Here is a 16,838-nt window from a genome sequence, read left to right on the forward strand (position 1 = left end):
AAAAAAGCAGCTAGTTCACTTTGTTTCTCAGACCATCATGTAAGTGCTTTTCCTTCAGATAGCCATTATGCTTTGGTACTCAGCAGAAATGTTTTGTGTGTGTTTCTCATTTTGTCTTTCATAATTTTTAGATGTGTACCTAAGGGTCACAACTTATTTAAAATTAATAGTTTTTATTGATTCATCAAGGACAGACATTGATAAGTACACCTGGCCTTTTTCCCTCCGTGATTCCCCTCCATGAGTTTGTGGAGGCGAAGAATGCAGCCAGTACAATTTGGTGTCACTGCCTTGATTCCTACTAAGGCCCCCACCACTTTTTTTTTTTACCCACCACTGGTTTTGCAACTCTGTTGCAATTAATACAATGAGAAAGATAATATCATCTTCATATCTTGAAGATAGTTTTGACCTTACAGACCTCCCTAAAGAGGTCTTGGACTTGTGGGATACATGGACCACACTTTGAGAACTGCTGATCTAATATGTTCTAGAAAATTTTCCTGTTGCCCTGTATTGTGCTGGTCTCTGTTCCCTCAGGCCAGTTTGCTCCCAGGAGGTATCTGGGACAGATGTCTTTTATTCAGAACAAGAGCAAGAAAATAATCTCAGTGTCCTAGAGAAAAAGCTGAAGAGTGAGGCTATCTTTCTGTTCTATATTTAGTCTGGTGCTTCTGTTCTTCTCTCAGTACACACTTCCTGTGATGGTGTTGTCCAGTTCTGTGCTTTCGGCTATAGCCTGTTCCCTGATGACTCCTAGATTTTGCTTTCTATGCCTGATCTCTCTCCTGAGCCTTCAAGTTACCAGCTGGATATATCTCCTTAGGTGTCAACTCAACAGTGCTTAGAATTAATTGTCATCTTTTCCAGTTAGTCTCTCCTTCGAAGTATAATATAAGCAATTACAAAGAGTAAAGCTTTACCTCCTTCTACATTCCAGTTTTATACTAGTTACACTGTTATTGGTCCTCAGCCAGTCATCCTAGACTTCTCTTTCCTTCTCATCTCGAATAAATTGCCATGTCTTGTTGTTTTACCCACAATTGGACTCTGTCTATTCCTCCTTATACTCAGCTTTGGTTGGGTCCTCATCATGTTTTACCTGGACTGTGATACTAAACTGCCCCCAGTCTCTTCACCTGCTGATCTGTCGCCTGCATCACTGCTAGAATTGTCTTTGTTAATATTTGATCTTACTCAGTTCAGTTCAGTCGCTCAGTCCTGTCTGACTCTTTGCAACCCCGTGTACTGCAGCACACCAGGCCTCCCTGTCCATCACCAGCTCCCGGAGTTTATTCAAACTCACGTCCATTGAGTCAGTGATGCCATCCAACCATCTCATCCTCTGTCGTCGCCTTTTTTTCCCTCCTTCAATTTTTCCCAGCATCAGGGTCTTTTCAACTGAGTCAGTTTTTCGCATCAGGTAGCCCACCTTCAGCATTAGTCCTTCCAATGAATATTCAGAACTGATTTCCTTCAGGATGGACTGATTGGATCTCCTTGCAGTCCAAGGGACTCTCAAGAATCTTCTCTTGACACCACAGTTCAAAAACATCATCAATTCTTCGGCGCTCAGCTTTCTTTACTAACCACAAATCTAAGTCACTAGCCCTGTGTTCCAAATAAATGTGTGTGTGTGTTTATAATAAGAGGGCTTCCCTGGTGACTCAGATGATAATAAAGAATCTGCCTGCAATGTGAGAGACCCGGTTTGATCCCTGGGTCTGGAAAATCCCCGGGAGAAGGGAATGGCTACCCACTCACAGATACATGTCTGAAAGAAGTTGTCCACTCTGAAATGTAAAATAGTACTGAGCATCTTCTGGATATCTCATCTCCGCTAATAGCATTACCATCTTATTCAGTTGCCCAAGCACAGATCTGTGAGTCATCTTCTGTTCCAGCCCTACTGTCCCATCCTAGTGCTTCCGGGACTTAGCAGAATGAAAAACTTGACTGCTAAAAAAATGAATAAATATCTGTCTCAAATCTGCTACATTGTCGTAAAATTTTGAATTCAATAGAAACCTAAACAGTCTAGAAAGAGATTGTCATCAGTAGGACATAAATGCTTGAGTCCAGTTGCCTGAGCTTAACTCAGATACATTGCTAGTTGTATAGGTTTTTCTAAGTCTTAGTTTCCTAAACTATAGAGTGAGGTTAATAATTACATTTCGGGCTTTGTGGGGTAGATTACATGAGATAATGTATGTTAAAGGATTTATTGTAGTTCCTATCATAGTAGATGGTAGTTGTTGTTACTACTGCTACTACTTTTTAATGGCTTGCAAATGCAGACTAATGTCACTTGTAATATACTCTTGGCTAGTTCCAAGTGAGATCTGGCAGTGAAGAGTGTCTGTATATGTTGTCAACTCTTTCCTGGAAAGGATTCTTTTAGTCTATAGTTGTTTTCTCTTCTCTTTTGTTTTTAAAATTCTTTTGTTTGAGAAATGAAAGATGGACTTTTTTTTTAATGTTTAAGTTGGTAAATCTGTGTTTTCCTCCAACTTACAAATATATGTAGGTTCTTAATATATTTATTTAGTTTACTTGTTCATAAACTCTTGCCATCTAGAAACCACTGAGACTCAGATACGTGGCATTATAGAACCAAAGTCACAAACACAGGATGTTTACCTTCCTTACTCACCGGGAAATTTAGTGTTTACTCAGCAAAAAGATTAATCCCACAGAACAGAATTGTAAGCTTTCAAAATAAATTAAAAACATAGGTAAATTTTTATTGCTAAAAATTAAATGATAAATCACTGTACCTCTAAAATTTAGTAGTTATGGCAGTGATAGAAGGACCTTAAATAGTTTTAATATTTTTGTCTCACATTGGGTTGTTGTTGTTTTTTGTTTTAGCATTTGCTCCTGGTGATAGACACCGTGTAAATTAAGAAAGAAAACTAAAGAAAGCAAATTCAGGTTACTCAGTTTCTATGTGGTTTTTTTTTGACTTGTAAACATTCTTTTTACAATTTGTTAAAAGAGTTGGACATGCCTGATCGACTGAACTGAACTGAACTAATAAATGAGATTAGTTCAGGTGCCAGAAAACTTTTTGCATGGAATATTTTACTGACTTCTAATGAGAAAATGCATCATCTTTCCAATTCTTAATTAAAACTTTATAACATTCTGAGGTTATAGAAGAGCTATCGTGATGTCCCCACAGCATCTTTGACACCAGCATTAGGAAAATGTCTAGTAGGTCTGTGTTTTTATAGGAAATGACTCAGACTAAGCATGCATATGTTCATATATTTTATAATTCTTAGCCTCTGCTTTCTTTCATGTTTTTTTCTCTAATTTTCTCCATTTCCACAAACCACAGGCCAATCATGTCTCTTCATGGCCACTTAATTTTTGAATGAAAAGATATGTGTGTATGAACGGGTATATATTTGTGTGTAGTGAGTGTGCATCTCTCTTCTCCCACCTCCTTTCTGTCTACAAGTAAAAGAGAGTGAGAGCTTTTTGTAAAGTCTTTTTTCCCCTTTCCACATAAATCTAGTTGTTATTTCTCCTTTGCTCTCTTTCAACTTTAACACTTTCTGTGTAGCAGTTGTGTACAAGTATATCACTCAGTTAAATCATGAGTTCCTTGAAGATAAATGTGTCTTCTGGCCCTCTAAATCCCTGGTACCTAGGCTTGAGCATGATAGATGCTTAGTAAATGTGAGTGGATTATTGGGTGAGTGAGTGAGTGAGTGAACTCTTTGGAGACCAGCTTGAGAAAGATCCTTTGCTGATGACTATAATTCACAAGTATCTCTTGAAGGTTTTCTATGAGTTTGAGCTTAATTATCTTATGGATTTTGCGCATTCATGGAGGTAAAAAAGGTTTCTCCCTCGTCCCAAGATTCTCTGGTTAGACAGCTGTTCTGTGGGGATTATTTGTGAGCTTTGAAGTTTCCCTTATTCCTTGTTGGTCAGCTGGTTGTACTGAGAAATGTTATGGCATCTGTTTGGAAGATTCTTAGTAATGAGATGTTTTTTTTCTTTCAGTATTTTCAAGAAAAATAAGTGTCTCATCTTTGCCAGACCTTGCTTTAGGCCTTGAGGATATAATAGTGAACAAAACAAAGTCCCTGTCTTTATAGAGCTAATGTGGCAACCCAGTTCAGTATTCTTGCCTGGAGAATTGCTTGGACAGAGGAGGCTGGTGGGCTATAGCCCATGGGGTCACAATGAGTTCGACACAACTGAGTGACTAAGCACAGCACAATAAACAAATATATAACATGTCAAGTATGATGATTGCTATGAATTAAATTAGGTTAAAGGGTTAAAAGGGGCTTCCCTGGTAGCTCAGCTGGTGAAGAACCTGCCTGTAATGCAGGAGACCCCAGTTTGATTCCTGGGTCGGGAAGTTCCCCTGGAAAATGGATAGGTTACCCACTCCAGTATTCTTGGGCTTCCCTGGTGGCTTAGACGGTAAAGAATTCGCCTGCAATATGGGAGACCTGGGTTCAGTCCCTGGGTTGGAACGATCCCCTGGAGGAGGGTGTGGCTTGCCTGGAGAATTCCATGGACAGAGGAGCCTGGTGGGCTATGTCCATGGGGTCATAAAGAGTCGAACACGGCTGAGCTTAGACTAAGTGCAGCACAAAGGGGTAAAATATGCCTAAATGTAGCTTTATTATTTACACCTCAGAAAAAAGCATTCAGCATAGTATGATCTCAAATATATAAGGACAAAATACCAGGAAAAAAAGCTGTTAAAGAAGTATGCTAAAACATTGGTAAGGATTCTTTCTTTTAAATAATTGTATAATAGACATACATTATGTTAGTTTCAGGTGAACAACATAATGATTCAACATTTGTGTGCATTACAAAATGATCATCTCAATAAGTCTGTTTAGCACCTATCACCATACAAAGTTGCAGTTCTTTTTCTAGTGATAAGAACTTTTGAGAGTTACTTTCTTAGCAACTTTCAAATTTGCAATACAATGTTACTAACTTTAGTCCCCATGCTATACATTACATCTCCATGACTTATTTGTTTTATGACTGGCAGTTTGTATCTCCTGATCCTCTTCACCCATGTTGCCCATTCCTCAACTCTTCTCCTCAGGATTATTTCTGCTGATGAGACTATAGATGGTTTTTGAAATGATGCTTCTGTGTATTTCTCCAAATGATCCTTACCTTGATTCTTGGCGAGAAGAGGGTGCTAATCGGATCACAGTTGCATTCAAAGCCTCATTCTGCTGATAGTGTCTTTCACAGTGTGCACTTCATAATATTTCAGTCAAACCTGACCTAACTCTGCACTATTGCCACATGTATAGTGACTGTTTTTAAAAGCTATGGGACAGTGCAGAGCAAAAGCATGAAGCAGATTTTTCAGTTCCCTCCACTGAAATGAGGAGAAGGCAATGGCAACCCACTCTGGTACTCTTGCCTGGAAAATCCCGTGGACGGAGGAGCCTGGTAGGCTGCAGTCCATGGGGTCGCTAAGAGTTGGATGTGTCTGAGTGACTTCACTTTCACTTTTCACTTTCATGCATTGGAGAAGGAAATGGCAACCCACTCCAGTGTTCTTGCCTGGAGAATCCCAGGGACGGGGGAGCCTGGTGGGCTGCTGTCTATGGGGTCGCACAGAGTCGGACACAACTGAAGTGACTTAGCAGCAGCAGCAGCCACTGAAATGAGGCCAACTCCTTTTCCATCATTAACCTTCTACCAGTCAGGAGAGTGTTGCATTCTGCTCAGTCTGTAGCTCAGCTGCCACTGCATCAGGAATCACAGGAAGAAGAGAAAGAAGGGAAAGCCATGACCAGGCTGGGCCTCAGGCCTGGGACTCAGCAGATACATAGTAATACAAAAGCATCCTTTATGACTAAAGCTGTAGGATTTCCTGTAACTCTGGACTTTCAAAATCCTCCTCATGTTCAGAATTGTTGGTGTATCCCTAAAAGACTGATTTTCTCTATGCTTCTGCCCACCCTGTGACTGTCTTGGTGACAAGACAAAGATAATGTAGATCTTCCTTGCCCCTCTTTTGTTTATGTCCATGGTGTGCTTATTGTTAGAGATAAAGGCACACTTTATACATTTACATGAGTGGGTGAGTACACTTTTGTCCTAAAACTGATATGATGTAAACATGAAGAATTGAGGAATAACAAGAACATTTTTTCTGTGCCCATTTGCTCTGTCTTACCCTCTCTTTTGAGATTCTCTTCTCCTTCCTTTGTTTCTTTCTACTTTCCTATATCAAGTTGCAATTCCTGTAAACATTCTTTGACTTTACTGGTAACGTTTATGCCTAAATAGGCAAAACCTATCACAAAGTAAGTCAGTTTGTGCCAGCTGAAAATGTTAGTCTGTTTGTTAAGTGCACTATGATGGAACAGATAACTTCTCATGCCTGTGAAGCAGTGATTAAATATTGCTTTTGCAGTTTCTGTTCCTTCTGCCTGTAATAGGTTTCTCTCCCCCACCTGCATTTATTCAGCATGGTCCCTTCTTTATCTGAGAGACCTAGCTCAAATGTAATGGCTTCTTCAGTAATTTTCTTGATTCTCCTAGACAGTGGCTTCTACTCCAGATTTTTCATACCTCTCTACTAGTTCATTTAAGATTATTTTATTATTATTTGTATGTTTCTTACTATACTGTGAGTTCTTTGGATGTTAGAAACTGTGTCTTCTTGTTTTCTTAAATTTTGTATGTATGGCCAGTGAATGTTTTTTGACCATTCATTCTTCACTGGATAAATGTTATTCCTTGTTTCTAAGGACCTCACTAATCTACTAAGAGTGATGTATCAGTCCCAGATAACCATAATTCAGTCAGTGCCACAAAGAAAGAAGAAATCACTTTTGCTCTGTAAACTGGAGACACCTAGGATATTCCAGGCTTTGTGGATATGGTAGCAGGTGAAATGGCCTTGAAGGATGTGTGTGAAATGTGAAATAGTGGGGTTTTTTTGTTTTTGTTTTTTACTTTTTGATGTCTTTATTAGAAATAGTTTAAGCATACAGGACCTATATTATTTGATGTATATTCCAAAGCCTTAAACACTTTACCTACAGTTAGTTCATATATTTTTGATTCTTAAATCATTCATCAGTTGATTTATACAAAGGTATATCTCTTGTGGGGATATCAGTGTGTTCATCTGTCTTTGTGGACTGAAATCATAAATTCAGGGACTCATATTTGGGAGTAGATATTTTCATATGTGTGAATGTTACTCACCAAAAGAGAACATGCAATATGATGTTCTTCTGTCCTGTTGCATTGATTTTCTTTATTCATTTTAGCCACAGACCCCTTTGCTTCTGTTTTTGGAAGTGAATCATTTGAAGATGGATTTGCTGACTTCAGCACGTTGTCAAAGGTAATTTGCAGTAATTAGTGGGAGGGTAAAATATACTGTGTTTCCACCAAAGGAGCAATTTTTCCTTTTGATTTTATAACCTTTCATAAACATTGCAACTTGATTTCAATAAGTTACAGCAAATGTGGATTTCAGACAAATGAAATACAAGATATAATCAAAGTAGACATTTCTGTGCACAAAAACAATGGTGATGGGACAGATAATTTTCTCATTACAGGCTTGCCCAACAACTTTAAGAGTTTTCTTTCTTTTAGATTTATTTATGTTTTATTTTTATTTGTGTATAGTTGATTTTAGGGCTTCCCTGGTGCTCATTCAGTAAAAAAATACACCTGCAATGCAAGAGACTGCTTGCAATGCAGGAGACCCAGATTTAGTCCGTGGGTTGGGAAGATCCCCTGGAGAAAGAAATGGCAGTCCACTCCAGTATTCTTGCCTGGGAAATTCCATGGCCAGAGGAGCCTGGCGGGCTACAGTCCATGGGATCACAAGAGTCGGACACGACTGAGTGACTAAACCGCCACCATAGCTGATTTACAGCGTTGTGTTAGTTTCTGCTGTATAGCAAACAAATAAATTATGTGTACATACATATATCCACTCTTTTTAGATTCTTTCCCATATAGGCCATTGCAGAGTACTGAGGAGAGTTCCCTGTGCTATACAGTAGATCCTTATTACCTATTTTATATATAGTAGTGAGTGAATGTCAGTTCCAGTCCCCCAATTTGTCCCTCCTCCCCCCTTTTCCCCACTGGTAGCCAAAAGTTTGTTTTCTACGTCTGTGACTAAGAATCTTCTGTCTTATTAAGCATGTTTCTTTCAATTAACTACATTTTCCCCCTGTAGACTGTCTGGGTCAATGGCTATAAAATCTGAGCATTCATTCCATCTTCTCTGCACTGGTTCCTTGACTTTATGTTCTGAGGCTGTTAAGGTTAGTATTAAGATAACAGCCTAGCAGTATATGTCCACTGCCTATTTTCCAGTGTAACCCTATGATCAATTCAGGCCAAAAAAGTAAAATTAGAGTGTGTGTCAAATTGTCTCTATCATTGATTCTCAACTGGGTGTTATTCCCCACACCCATACCCCTCCCCCAGGAAACATTTAGCAAGGTATGCTGGGGAAAATTGAAGGCAAAAGGAGAAGGGGGTGGCAGAGTATGTGATGGTTAGATAGCATCACTGACTTAATGGACATGAATTTAAGCAAACTCCAGGAGATAGTGGAGGACAGAGGAGCCTGGCATGCAACAACAGTTCAGTGGTATCAGAAAGAGTTGGATGCGACTTAACAACTGAACAATGGAGACGTTTTTGGTTGTCACAGCTGAGGAGGAGGATATTCATATCCAGTGTATAAAAGCAGGGATGCTTTTAAACCTCCTGCAACCCACTGTCCAGCCCCCACATCACAGAACTATGTCCAGCCCAAAATATCAGTAGTGCTACTTTAGAGAAACACTAACCTAAATTGTAATACCCCATTCATTATAGAAAAATGAATCTTTGGGGACTTCCCCGATGGTCCAGTGGTGAAGAACCTGCCTTGCAATGCAAGGGATGCAGTTTCGATCCCTGGTCAGGGAACTAAGATCCCACATGCCACAAAACAGATAAGCCTGCATGCCACAAAACAGATAAGCCTGCATGCCCCAACTACTGAGCCCACACACCACAACTAGAGAGTTTGTGCATCACAACGAAAGATCCCACATGACGCAGCAAAGATCCTGCATGCAGTGACTAAGGCCATATAAATAAATACATGCATGTTTTAAAGTGAATCTTTCATTACTCCATGTGTTAGAAAAGCCAGGTCTTCAGACCCTCAATAAGGCTTACCATTCTATGGGATCAGTTTGCTTTAAGAAAAAGTTGACTTTTCATTTTTTAAAGTTGTCTTTAATGTTTTTCAAGATGCCATTTTCTTTGATATTAGTATTAAATCTTTTCTAGTTTAAGTGCATTGGAAAGTGTGGAATCAGTGTTTTTTTTCTTTATCATTTGGATCAGATATTCACTTGAGGAAAGATACATTAGTCCCTTTAAAATGGGCCTCAGTGGTGTTGTATTACCTGAATCTTGACAAATCTTTAACCCAGAGTTGGTTTGTTTTGGTATGATCTGTTGTTCTTAATAAGTAGTGGTGGTATAATCACTACTCATATAGAATAATTAAAAATTCTTTTTCCATTTTGGTTCTGAATGCAAAGGTTGAAATGTTAGTGCTCTCAGAATTGAAACAAATAAAGCTGCATAAAATTGAAGATCACTCTTCCAAATGCAATATAACCATGAACAGTTTGGTTGGCATATTATATATAACTGTGAGTAAATATTTCTTTTCAAACAAAGGTTAACAGTGAAGATATTTCTTTCCAAACAAAGGTCAACAATGAAGATCCTTTTAGTTCAGCCACTTCAAGCTCCATCAGCAATGTGGCCATGACAAAAAATATGCTTGAGGAAACATCTGTCAAAAATGAAGATGTACCCCCAGCACTGCCACCAAAGATTGGAACTCCAACAAGACCCTGCCCACCACCACCTGGTATGAGAGTTGGTACCTTTCCTAAATCAACTACTTTCTTTTTCTATCCAAGAAGTGTTGTGTGGGCCTTACTTATAGATGTTATATAAAGGGCCTTAAACAGAACAAGTCAGAAAGCATGGCAGAAGCCTGCTGTTATTATCTGTTATGACCTCAATGCAGAATTACAGACTTGTACCTAAGAAGCCAACCTGTGTAACTGTCAGGAACTACCTTTCTGGCAAAGCTAATTTATTTTTAAATCATTTAGAGAGGCAGTCAATGAAATCTCTTGCTTTTTGAAAGCTAATGAGCTTCCAGTTGAACAGAGTTTCCTGCACCGTGGTATTTTAATAAATTTCTATAAGCGAAGGTTAATAATCCAAAGTCCCTTTCTTTTTCCTACTAAGTGTGAAGTCTTCTTTAAGTCCTTCAATATGAGAATATATGGCTGTTTTGGTATTCAGAATTCAGCATTTTGGTATCAGAATTTTGAAAGAAAGTATTGTTTTTCTTGAAGGGAAATATTATTTACCTCACTTAATAAGAGATCCCTTTATTTTAAAAAAGTGGTGTTTTTGGTCAAAAAACAGATTCTTTTTTGTTTCTGTTTTGTTTAGTACTATACCAAAGAAAGGGGTTTTGTTTGACTTTAATTAATGAAAATAATAAAGTTTGTGAAAAGTGGTAAAAAGGCAATCCCCTGAGTAGTAGTGCCGCTAGATTGTTTTGTGAGAAGACACATCTGGTGCATTATTGTTTTAACCATATATCCTTGGTAAATTTTCAGCCGCAGTAGTTCTAGATTTTTATTCTTGCCTTTTTATAATAGCCTGCCTGTGGTATTTCTTGGGCAGATTTTTTTTTTCTTCTTTGATTTAAAGAATTGTGAATAAAATTATTAATACCCAACTACCTATTGAAAGGGGCTTCCCTGGTGGCTCAGAGGATAAAGCGTCTGCCTGCAATGCGGGAGATCCGGGTTCGATCCCTGGGTTGGGAAGATCCCCTGGAGAAGGAAATGGCAACCCACTCCAGTACTCTTGCCTGGAGAATCCCATGGACAGAGGAGCCTGGCTGGCTACAGTCCACGGGGTCGCAAAGAGTCGGACACGACTGAGCGACTTCAATTTCAATTTCAATTTCAAAATTGAAGAACCACTGATCTAGTTTAACTACCTCATGGTGAGGACTGAGCGACTTCACTCACCTCTTAAAAAATCAAGTGAAGAAGTGATTTCTATCTTTTAGGGAAGAATAGCCTATATCATTTAATTGCTCGAGGGTAAATTTGTCAGAATATATTAAAAGACAAGTGACAGTTAATTTGCTCATTTAAGTTTTATACCTTTAAGAGGTCAGTAGTGAGGTGATTTTTAAAATCCTCAATAAACTAATATACTAGTGCTGTAACTAAATCTGAGAAGTCACCAAACTGAGTATATATCACTGTAGAAAAATCAAGGAAAGAAGAATGAGGACTTCCCTGGTGGTTTAGGGGTTAAGACTTTGCCTTCCAATGCAGAGGGTGCGAGTTCAGTCCCTGGTTGGGAAGCTAAGATCCCACATGTCTTGAGTCCAAAAAAACATAAAATAGAGGCAATATTGTAGCAAATTCAGTAAAGATAAAAATGGTCCACATTAAAAAAAAAAAAGTTTAAAAAGGGGGGGATGGTTTGTTGAACTGGGAGATTAAAGATCTGAATTCTCATTCTGAATATCCTCTGATGTCCTCTGTGATCTTGATTGTATAACTTCCTGTGTCTGAGCCCCAGCTCTCTGAGCTGTTAGATGGTGGCATTAGTTCTCATGCTGCCCACCTTCACAGAATTGCTGGAAGAATCCTTTAAGATATGAGATGTGAAAACCTTCTGTAAGCTGTGACGGAAAGACTCTGTTGTTATGATTGCTGTTACCTGATTAACACATCTTTAGGAATATATATATATTTGAAGATATTTTAACACCTATTCTTATTATCCTTTCTTCAGCAAGTACTAAGTTTAAGTCTTGAAAATGAGAAAATTTGTTTGAAAATGGTGATTAATTAATGAGCAACAACAGTATGCTGTTGTTTGGTCAAAGGTTAGTTTATCAGTAACCACAGAAATTTAGGCCCTGGGCTTTAAAACATTCTCTTTGTCCTTCAGTTTGAAATATTGTAGATGACAAGGAGTAGGTGGGCTTTACCAAAGTAGTTTTTAATTTCATGCTCCCAGGTGTTACATACAGATCCAGAGAAAAATCAGAAGAATATTAGCATTTTTCATCTTTTGCTTTTACTGCCACTAGTGGAGAATAATGTATTAGGCAGAGGTTATCACAGCAGAGGCCATTTTTGTCACTATTTGTTGTTTTCCTCCTGTTTTATCCATTCTTCTCTCTCTTCTTGGGAGCATGCTACTTTGGAGAAGAAGTTAACTCTCTGGCCTGTTGCCTGCCCCTTGGCTGTTTTCCCATTTAGCCACATGGAACTGCAGTCTGGTTTAGGGGTTGTGTGTGAAAATTTTGAGGACAGACTGTTGGTTGTGGTCATTTAAGACCATATTAAGAATGTGTTTTAGGTTCCCCACCCCCACTTCTTTAATGCTCCCTGTGTTCATGTTGTTGTGTGTTTGTGTTTGCCATACTTACTGGTTGAGTTAATTGTAATGATTTTGATCCAGGGAAAAGACCCATCAACAAAATGGATTCTTCTGATCCCTTTAAACTGAATGATCCATTTCAGCCTTTCCCAGGCAATGATAGCCCCAAAGAAAAAGATCCTGATATGTTTTGCGATCCATTCACTTCTACTACTACCACTACCAATAAAGAGGCTGACCCAAGCAATTTTGCTAACTTCAGTGCTGTAAGTACTGTGAATGGGCTGTTTGGGGGAAAATCTTTCCATTTACAGTTTAAAGAGCTTTCAAAGATTATTTTGGAGTCTGCCAAATTTACATTATTTCAACTAAATTTACCAACATGTTAAAAATGATCTTTATTCTTCCCCCAACCAAGAAAACCTCTGTTTGATTCTGTTTACTGGTTCTGAAATTATTGCATTGCTCAGATGATTTTAGTAGTCTTAGTTCTTGGGATATATACCAGTTGCTTTGCAAAACCTTGACAGTTATTATTTTGCAAATTGTTATAGACAGTGGGCCATTAGAGAGTCATTTGCTGTCTGCCCTCTGGATAAATAATGCCAATAATAAGTTTGTGTTATTTGTAACTGTGTATGTGTGTTTGTGTATAAAACCTTGACAATTTCTGGAGACCAGTCAGCAATTACTGTATTATGTAAGAAGATCGGGCCAGAAATTCTTTGAATAGAAAATAAAACTCTGGTTTCACACAAAAATGTTCTTAAAATATGTCAGTTTTATTAAATAAATATGATTGTTAAGAGCTAAACAGTCTTTAATTATTTGAGGACTCTGATTCACTAGCTTTCCATATCTACTCCGCTTTCTCCCAAAGCGTCCCTGATAGCTCAGTTGGTAGAGAATCTACATGCAATGCTTGAGACCTGGGTTTGATCCCTGGGATGGGAAGATCTTCTGGAGAAGGGAAAGGCCACCCACTCCAGTATTCTGGCCTAGAGAATTCCATGGACTATATAGTCCATGAGGTTGCAAAGAGTTGGACATGACTGAGTGACTTTGATGCACTCACTCACTCAGTTCACCAGCATTCCATATCTACTCTGCTGACTAAAGTAGGCCAATAAAGACAATAGAATGATGTGGTGGTAAGAGTTTAGGCGGGTCCTATAAGATTATAGAAGTGGGGCAGCCAGCTGGAAATATCACCCTGGTGGGGCATTAAGCAATGACATGTGTATCATCATTATGTAGATAAATGTAAGTTTTTGTTTTGTTTTTAATTCTTAGAGTAACTAACTGTTTCATTTCCCAGGTTGCTTTTTTTTTTTTAGATAAAAATGACCTTCCTTATCACTCTCTATTTTATAATAAAACATTTTTCCTCTACTTAATACCTCAAGCCTTTGAGATGATTTTAGAAATAAGAGATCTAGTGGCCAGCCGACTGTGACCACAGTCTGCCTAATGTCTCGCTCAGTGTAGCTTAGAGTCACTCTTCCAGTCACTTTATTCCTGCAGCCATTTCTAGTTAATAAAGGAGATAGGCAGAATTAGACTGGGCTGTTTAGCTTTTGAATCTGTACTCTTAAGTTTCAGGGGCTTCTTCCGAATGTGAAGAAGCAGAACAGGAATCGATATTGGAAAACAGAGACTGTCAGAATTATACTGACTTTTGTTAGATGGAATTTGAGTTGTTTCAAGGAGAGATCCCAGAATTGCTCTTCTTACTATAATACTCTTAATATAAAATAACCTTCTGGCAGTTTGTGGCACTTAATATCTTAAATATGATTTCAGCAAGTCAAAACCTGGTTGGAATGAGTCTTGAACAAAAGCATTTTGTTTTTATCATACTCCAGAATCTCAGTATAGTATAATATTAAGCACCTAATAATAAAACTGTCTTCTTTAAATGAAAGATTTGTTAAATATTAAAAGTTTCAAAGATCTTATAATTCCCTATAAAGAAAGCTACCATTTTCAAAAAAGCCTGACAGTTTCTTTCTCCTCATCCTGTTTGTTATGATATTCATCCCATTATGGTGTTCTTCTATATGACAGGACTTGAGACCAAGTAGAATTTATTTAGTATCTGCCACGGTTGCTATTTGGGGTGGATAAATATATTTCCTTGACTTATTAATTAGCAGCATTAAGGACTTATTTGGAATGGGTCAAGTTCTCAATACCTTCTAAAATCATGATAATGCATTAAAAAAATTGATTAGGCCCACATCTTGCTTGGTATATACCCAGTACTCTTGTTTTATATATAACAAAATTTATGTATAGTATATTCTTTGCTTCATAATTTTCCTGTACCTGAAGGGCTTCAATAAGATAGGAAATTGCCAGTGAGATTAAGTTAAAAGTGATGTATCATGTGAGGATGCTCACTGAAGTTGAAGTAGTAAATGTTTTACATTAGATAAACATGTATTTACCTCTCTCCTGTTTTTAAATCTCCTGATCTACCTTAAGAATATCCATTTTTTAAAAATGATGTTTTAATGTTCAGTTTTATAGACTGTCGATCTGTAGATGGCATTACTTTTTAAGATTAAATCATATTTTGATTTAATATTTAATTTTAAGTTTAGTTTTAAGTTTAAACTAATTAAACTTGTTTTTGAAAAAAATAACAAGACTTTTTCCAGAGCCCTTCAGATGAAACACGTAGTTAAATATCCTTTTGTGAAAGCTGTTTTTCCTTCTTTTCTTTGTACTTGTTCTACTCATGAATGTATTCATTTGTTTGTTCATTTGTCTTTTAAATGGCAGTATCCCTCTGAGGAAGATATGATTGAGTGGGCCAAGAGAGAAAGTGAGAGAGAGGAAGAGCAGAGACTTGCCCGACTGAATCAGCAAGAGCAAGAAGACTTAGAACTGGCTATTGCACTCAGCAAATCTGAAATATCAGAAGCATGAAGAAATCTCCTGTTCTTCGTCAACCACACAACACTCTCCTTGAATACTGAAGCTATTTACAATGTGTATCAAACCTACCTGTGAGCATGGGAATACAAAAGGTTTGAGATTCCTGTAAATGTGACAAAAGTTTTGGCTTTTTAAACTCCATTTCCGATTTGTCTTTTTTCCCCCTGTAAAAGTGGTAACCCAGATGACGCGACCTCGGCCCCTGTTCTGGTGCATTTAGTGTGAGCTTTCGCCTGCCTGTGCTACTCTCACTTGTAGAGCTAGAGCGCCCAAGTTTCTGCCTTCTGGAAATAGAGAAGTAGTTTCACCCCTGTGCTGCCCTTATGCTGTAGTTACTCTAATGATAGCCAGTGGGGTTCTTCAAGTTGGCAGTATACTCCCCTAATTTAAATGGTTGAAAGAGGGGAAGGGAAAGAACATCCTATTTCTTTTATGATAGAGCAAATTGGCCAGTTTAAAGTACATGTTTGTATTTCCTTTTAATCAAAATACTGTTCAATTTGTTTTTTATAGACAAGAAAAAATATTTTGCATAAATTGATTCCCACTGTTGAAAACGGGATGTTTTAGATGGAACCATTAGTGCTTCAGACTCAATCTTTTCCTAAATAAAAACATTAAAGCCTCATGTCTGAAATATATTAAAAAAAATTTTTTCTGGATTTAAAGAATTTTAGATAAACAGATACCTCTCTGTGATTTTAAGCACTTAGAGAGTAGAGAAAAATTATCACCTAAAATATATTCATCAATATAAGATAAGCAAAAATCTTAACCTGGCAGCCATTCTGCTATTGCTATGGCACTGTCCTCTTTAGTTCATGGTAGGTTTATTTTTTTACTTTTGCAGAAGAGACTTTAGTAAGCTAGAACTGGAAGGTACTTTAACTTTGTGTATATATATATTTTTGTTTTCCTTAATGAAGGCTCAATTACTTGAAATGTAAAAACATTCTCTGAATACAAATGAAAAACGTGACATGTATTAAATCATTATTGCTTTGTGCCCATCTTTGTGGATTAAAATAGTCTATTTTCTTTGTACTTTTCACCTACAAAATTGGCAGGCTAGCAAAAATTTTTTTGTTTTTTTAAATTGGGAGAGAGGAGACCTGCCTAGTTATCAAATCTCTTTATGTGTTAAAAGCCTATCTTCTGCAAAACTGACCTAGCAGACAAGCTGAATTTAAAATGGACTATGAAGTAGGCTGTAAATTGTAGAGGAATCTAAATTTTTTTAACATCAGTCACTGACTTAAATAATGTGTTAAAAACCAAGATAAAGGAAAATGCACCTAAAAACTAATTAAATGTGTCTTTGGTCACCAAGTCAAGGTGGTATTGATCTGTGTTAATCAGAGTAACTTATTGCCTAGCTTACGAATAAATTCCATAATATCCAATTA

General features: G+C 37.6%; 1 protein-coding gene across 8 annotated transcripts in view; it reads left to right on the forward strand.

Moving 5' to 3' along the window:
* The window catches only part of EPS15 (epidermal growth factor receptor pathway substrate 15), a 139,598-nt gene extending 122,760 nt beyond the window's left edge, over positions 1-16,838 (forward strand). For 4 of the 8 annotated variants that reach the window (XM_043876708.1, XM_043876712.1, XM_043876706.1 and 1 more), the window contains exons 22-25: positions 7,290-7,366; positions 9,730-9,925; positions 12,571-12,755; positions 15,277-16,838. In XM_043876708.1, coding sequence (XP_043732643.1) covers positions 7,290-7,366; positions 9,730-9,925; positions 12,571-12,755; positions 15,277-15,423 — 605 coding nt within the window. In that variant the 3' untranslated portion in view covers positions 15,424-16,838. The remainder of the gene's footprint in view (positions 1-7,289; positions 7,367-9,729; positions 9,926-12,570; positions 12,756-15,276) is intronic. The other 4 variants (XM_043876713.1, XM_043876707.1, XM_043876710.1 and 1 more) reach the window with 2 other exon arrangements.

The sequence above is a fragment of the Cervus elaphus genome, chromosome 20 (genome assembly GCF_910594005.1).
Source record: "Cervus elaphus chromosome 20, mCerEla1.1, whole genome shotgun sequence".
NCBI lineage: Eukaryota > Metazoa > Chordata > Mammalia > Artiodactyla > Cervidae > Cervus > Cervus elaphus.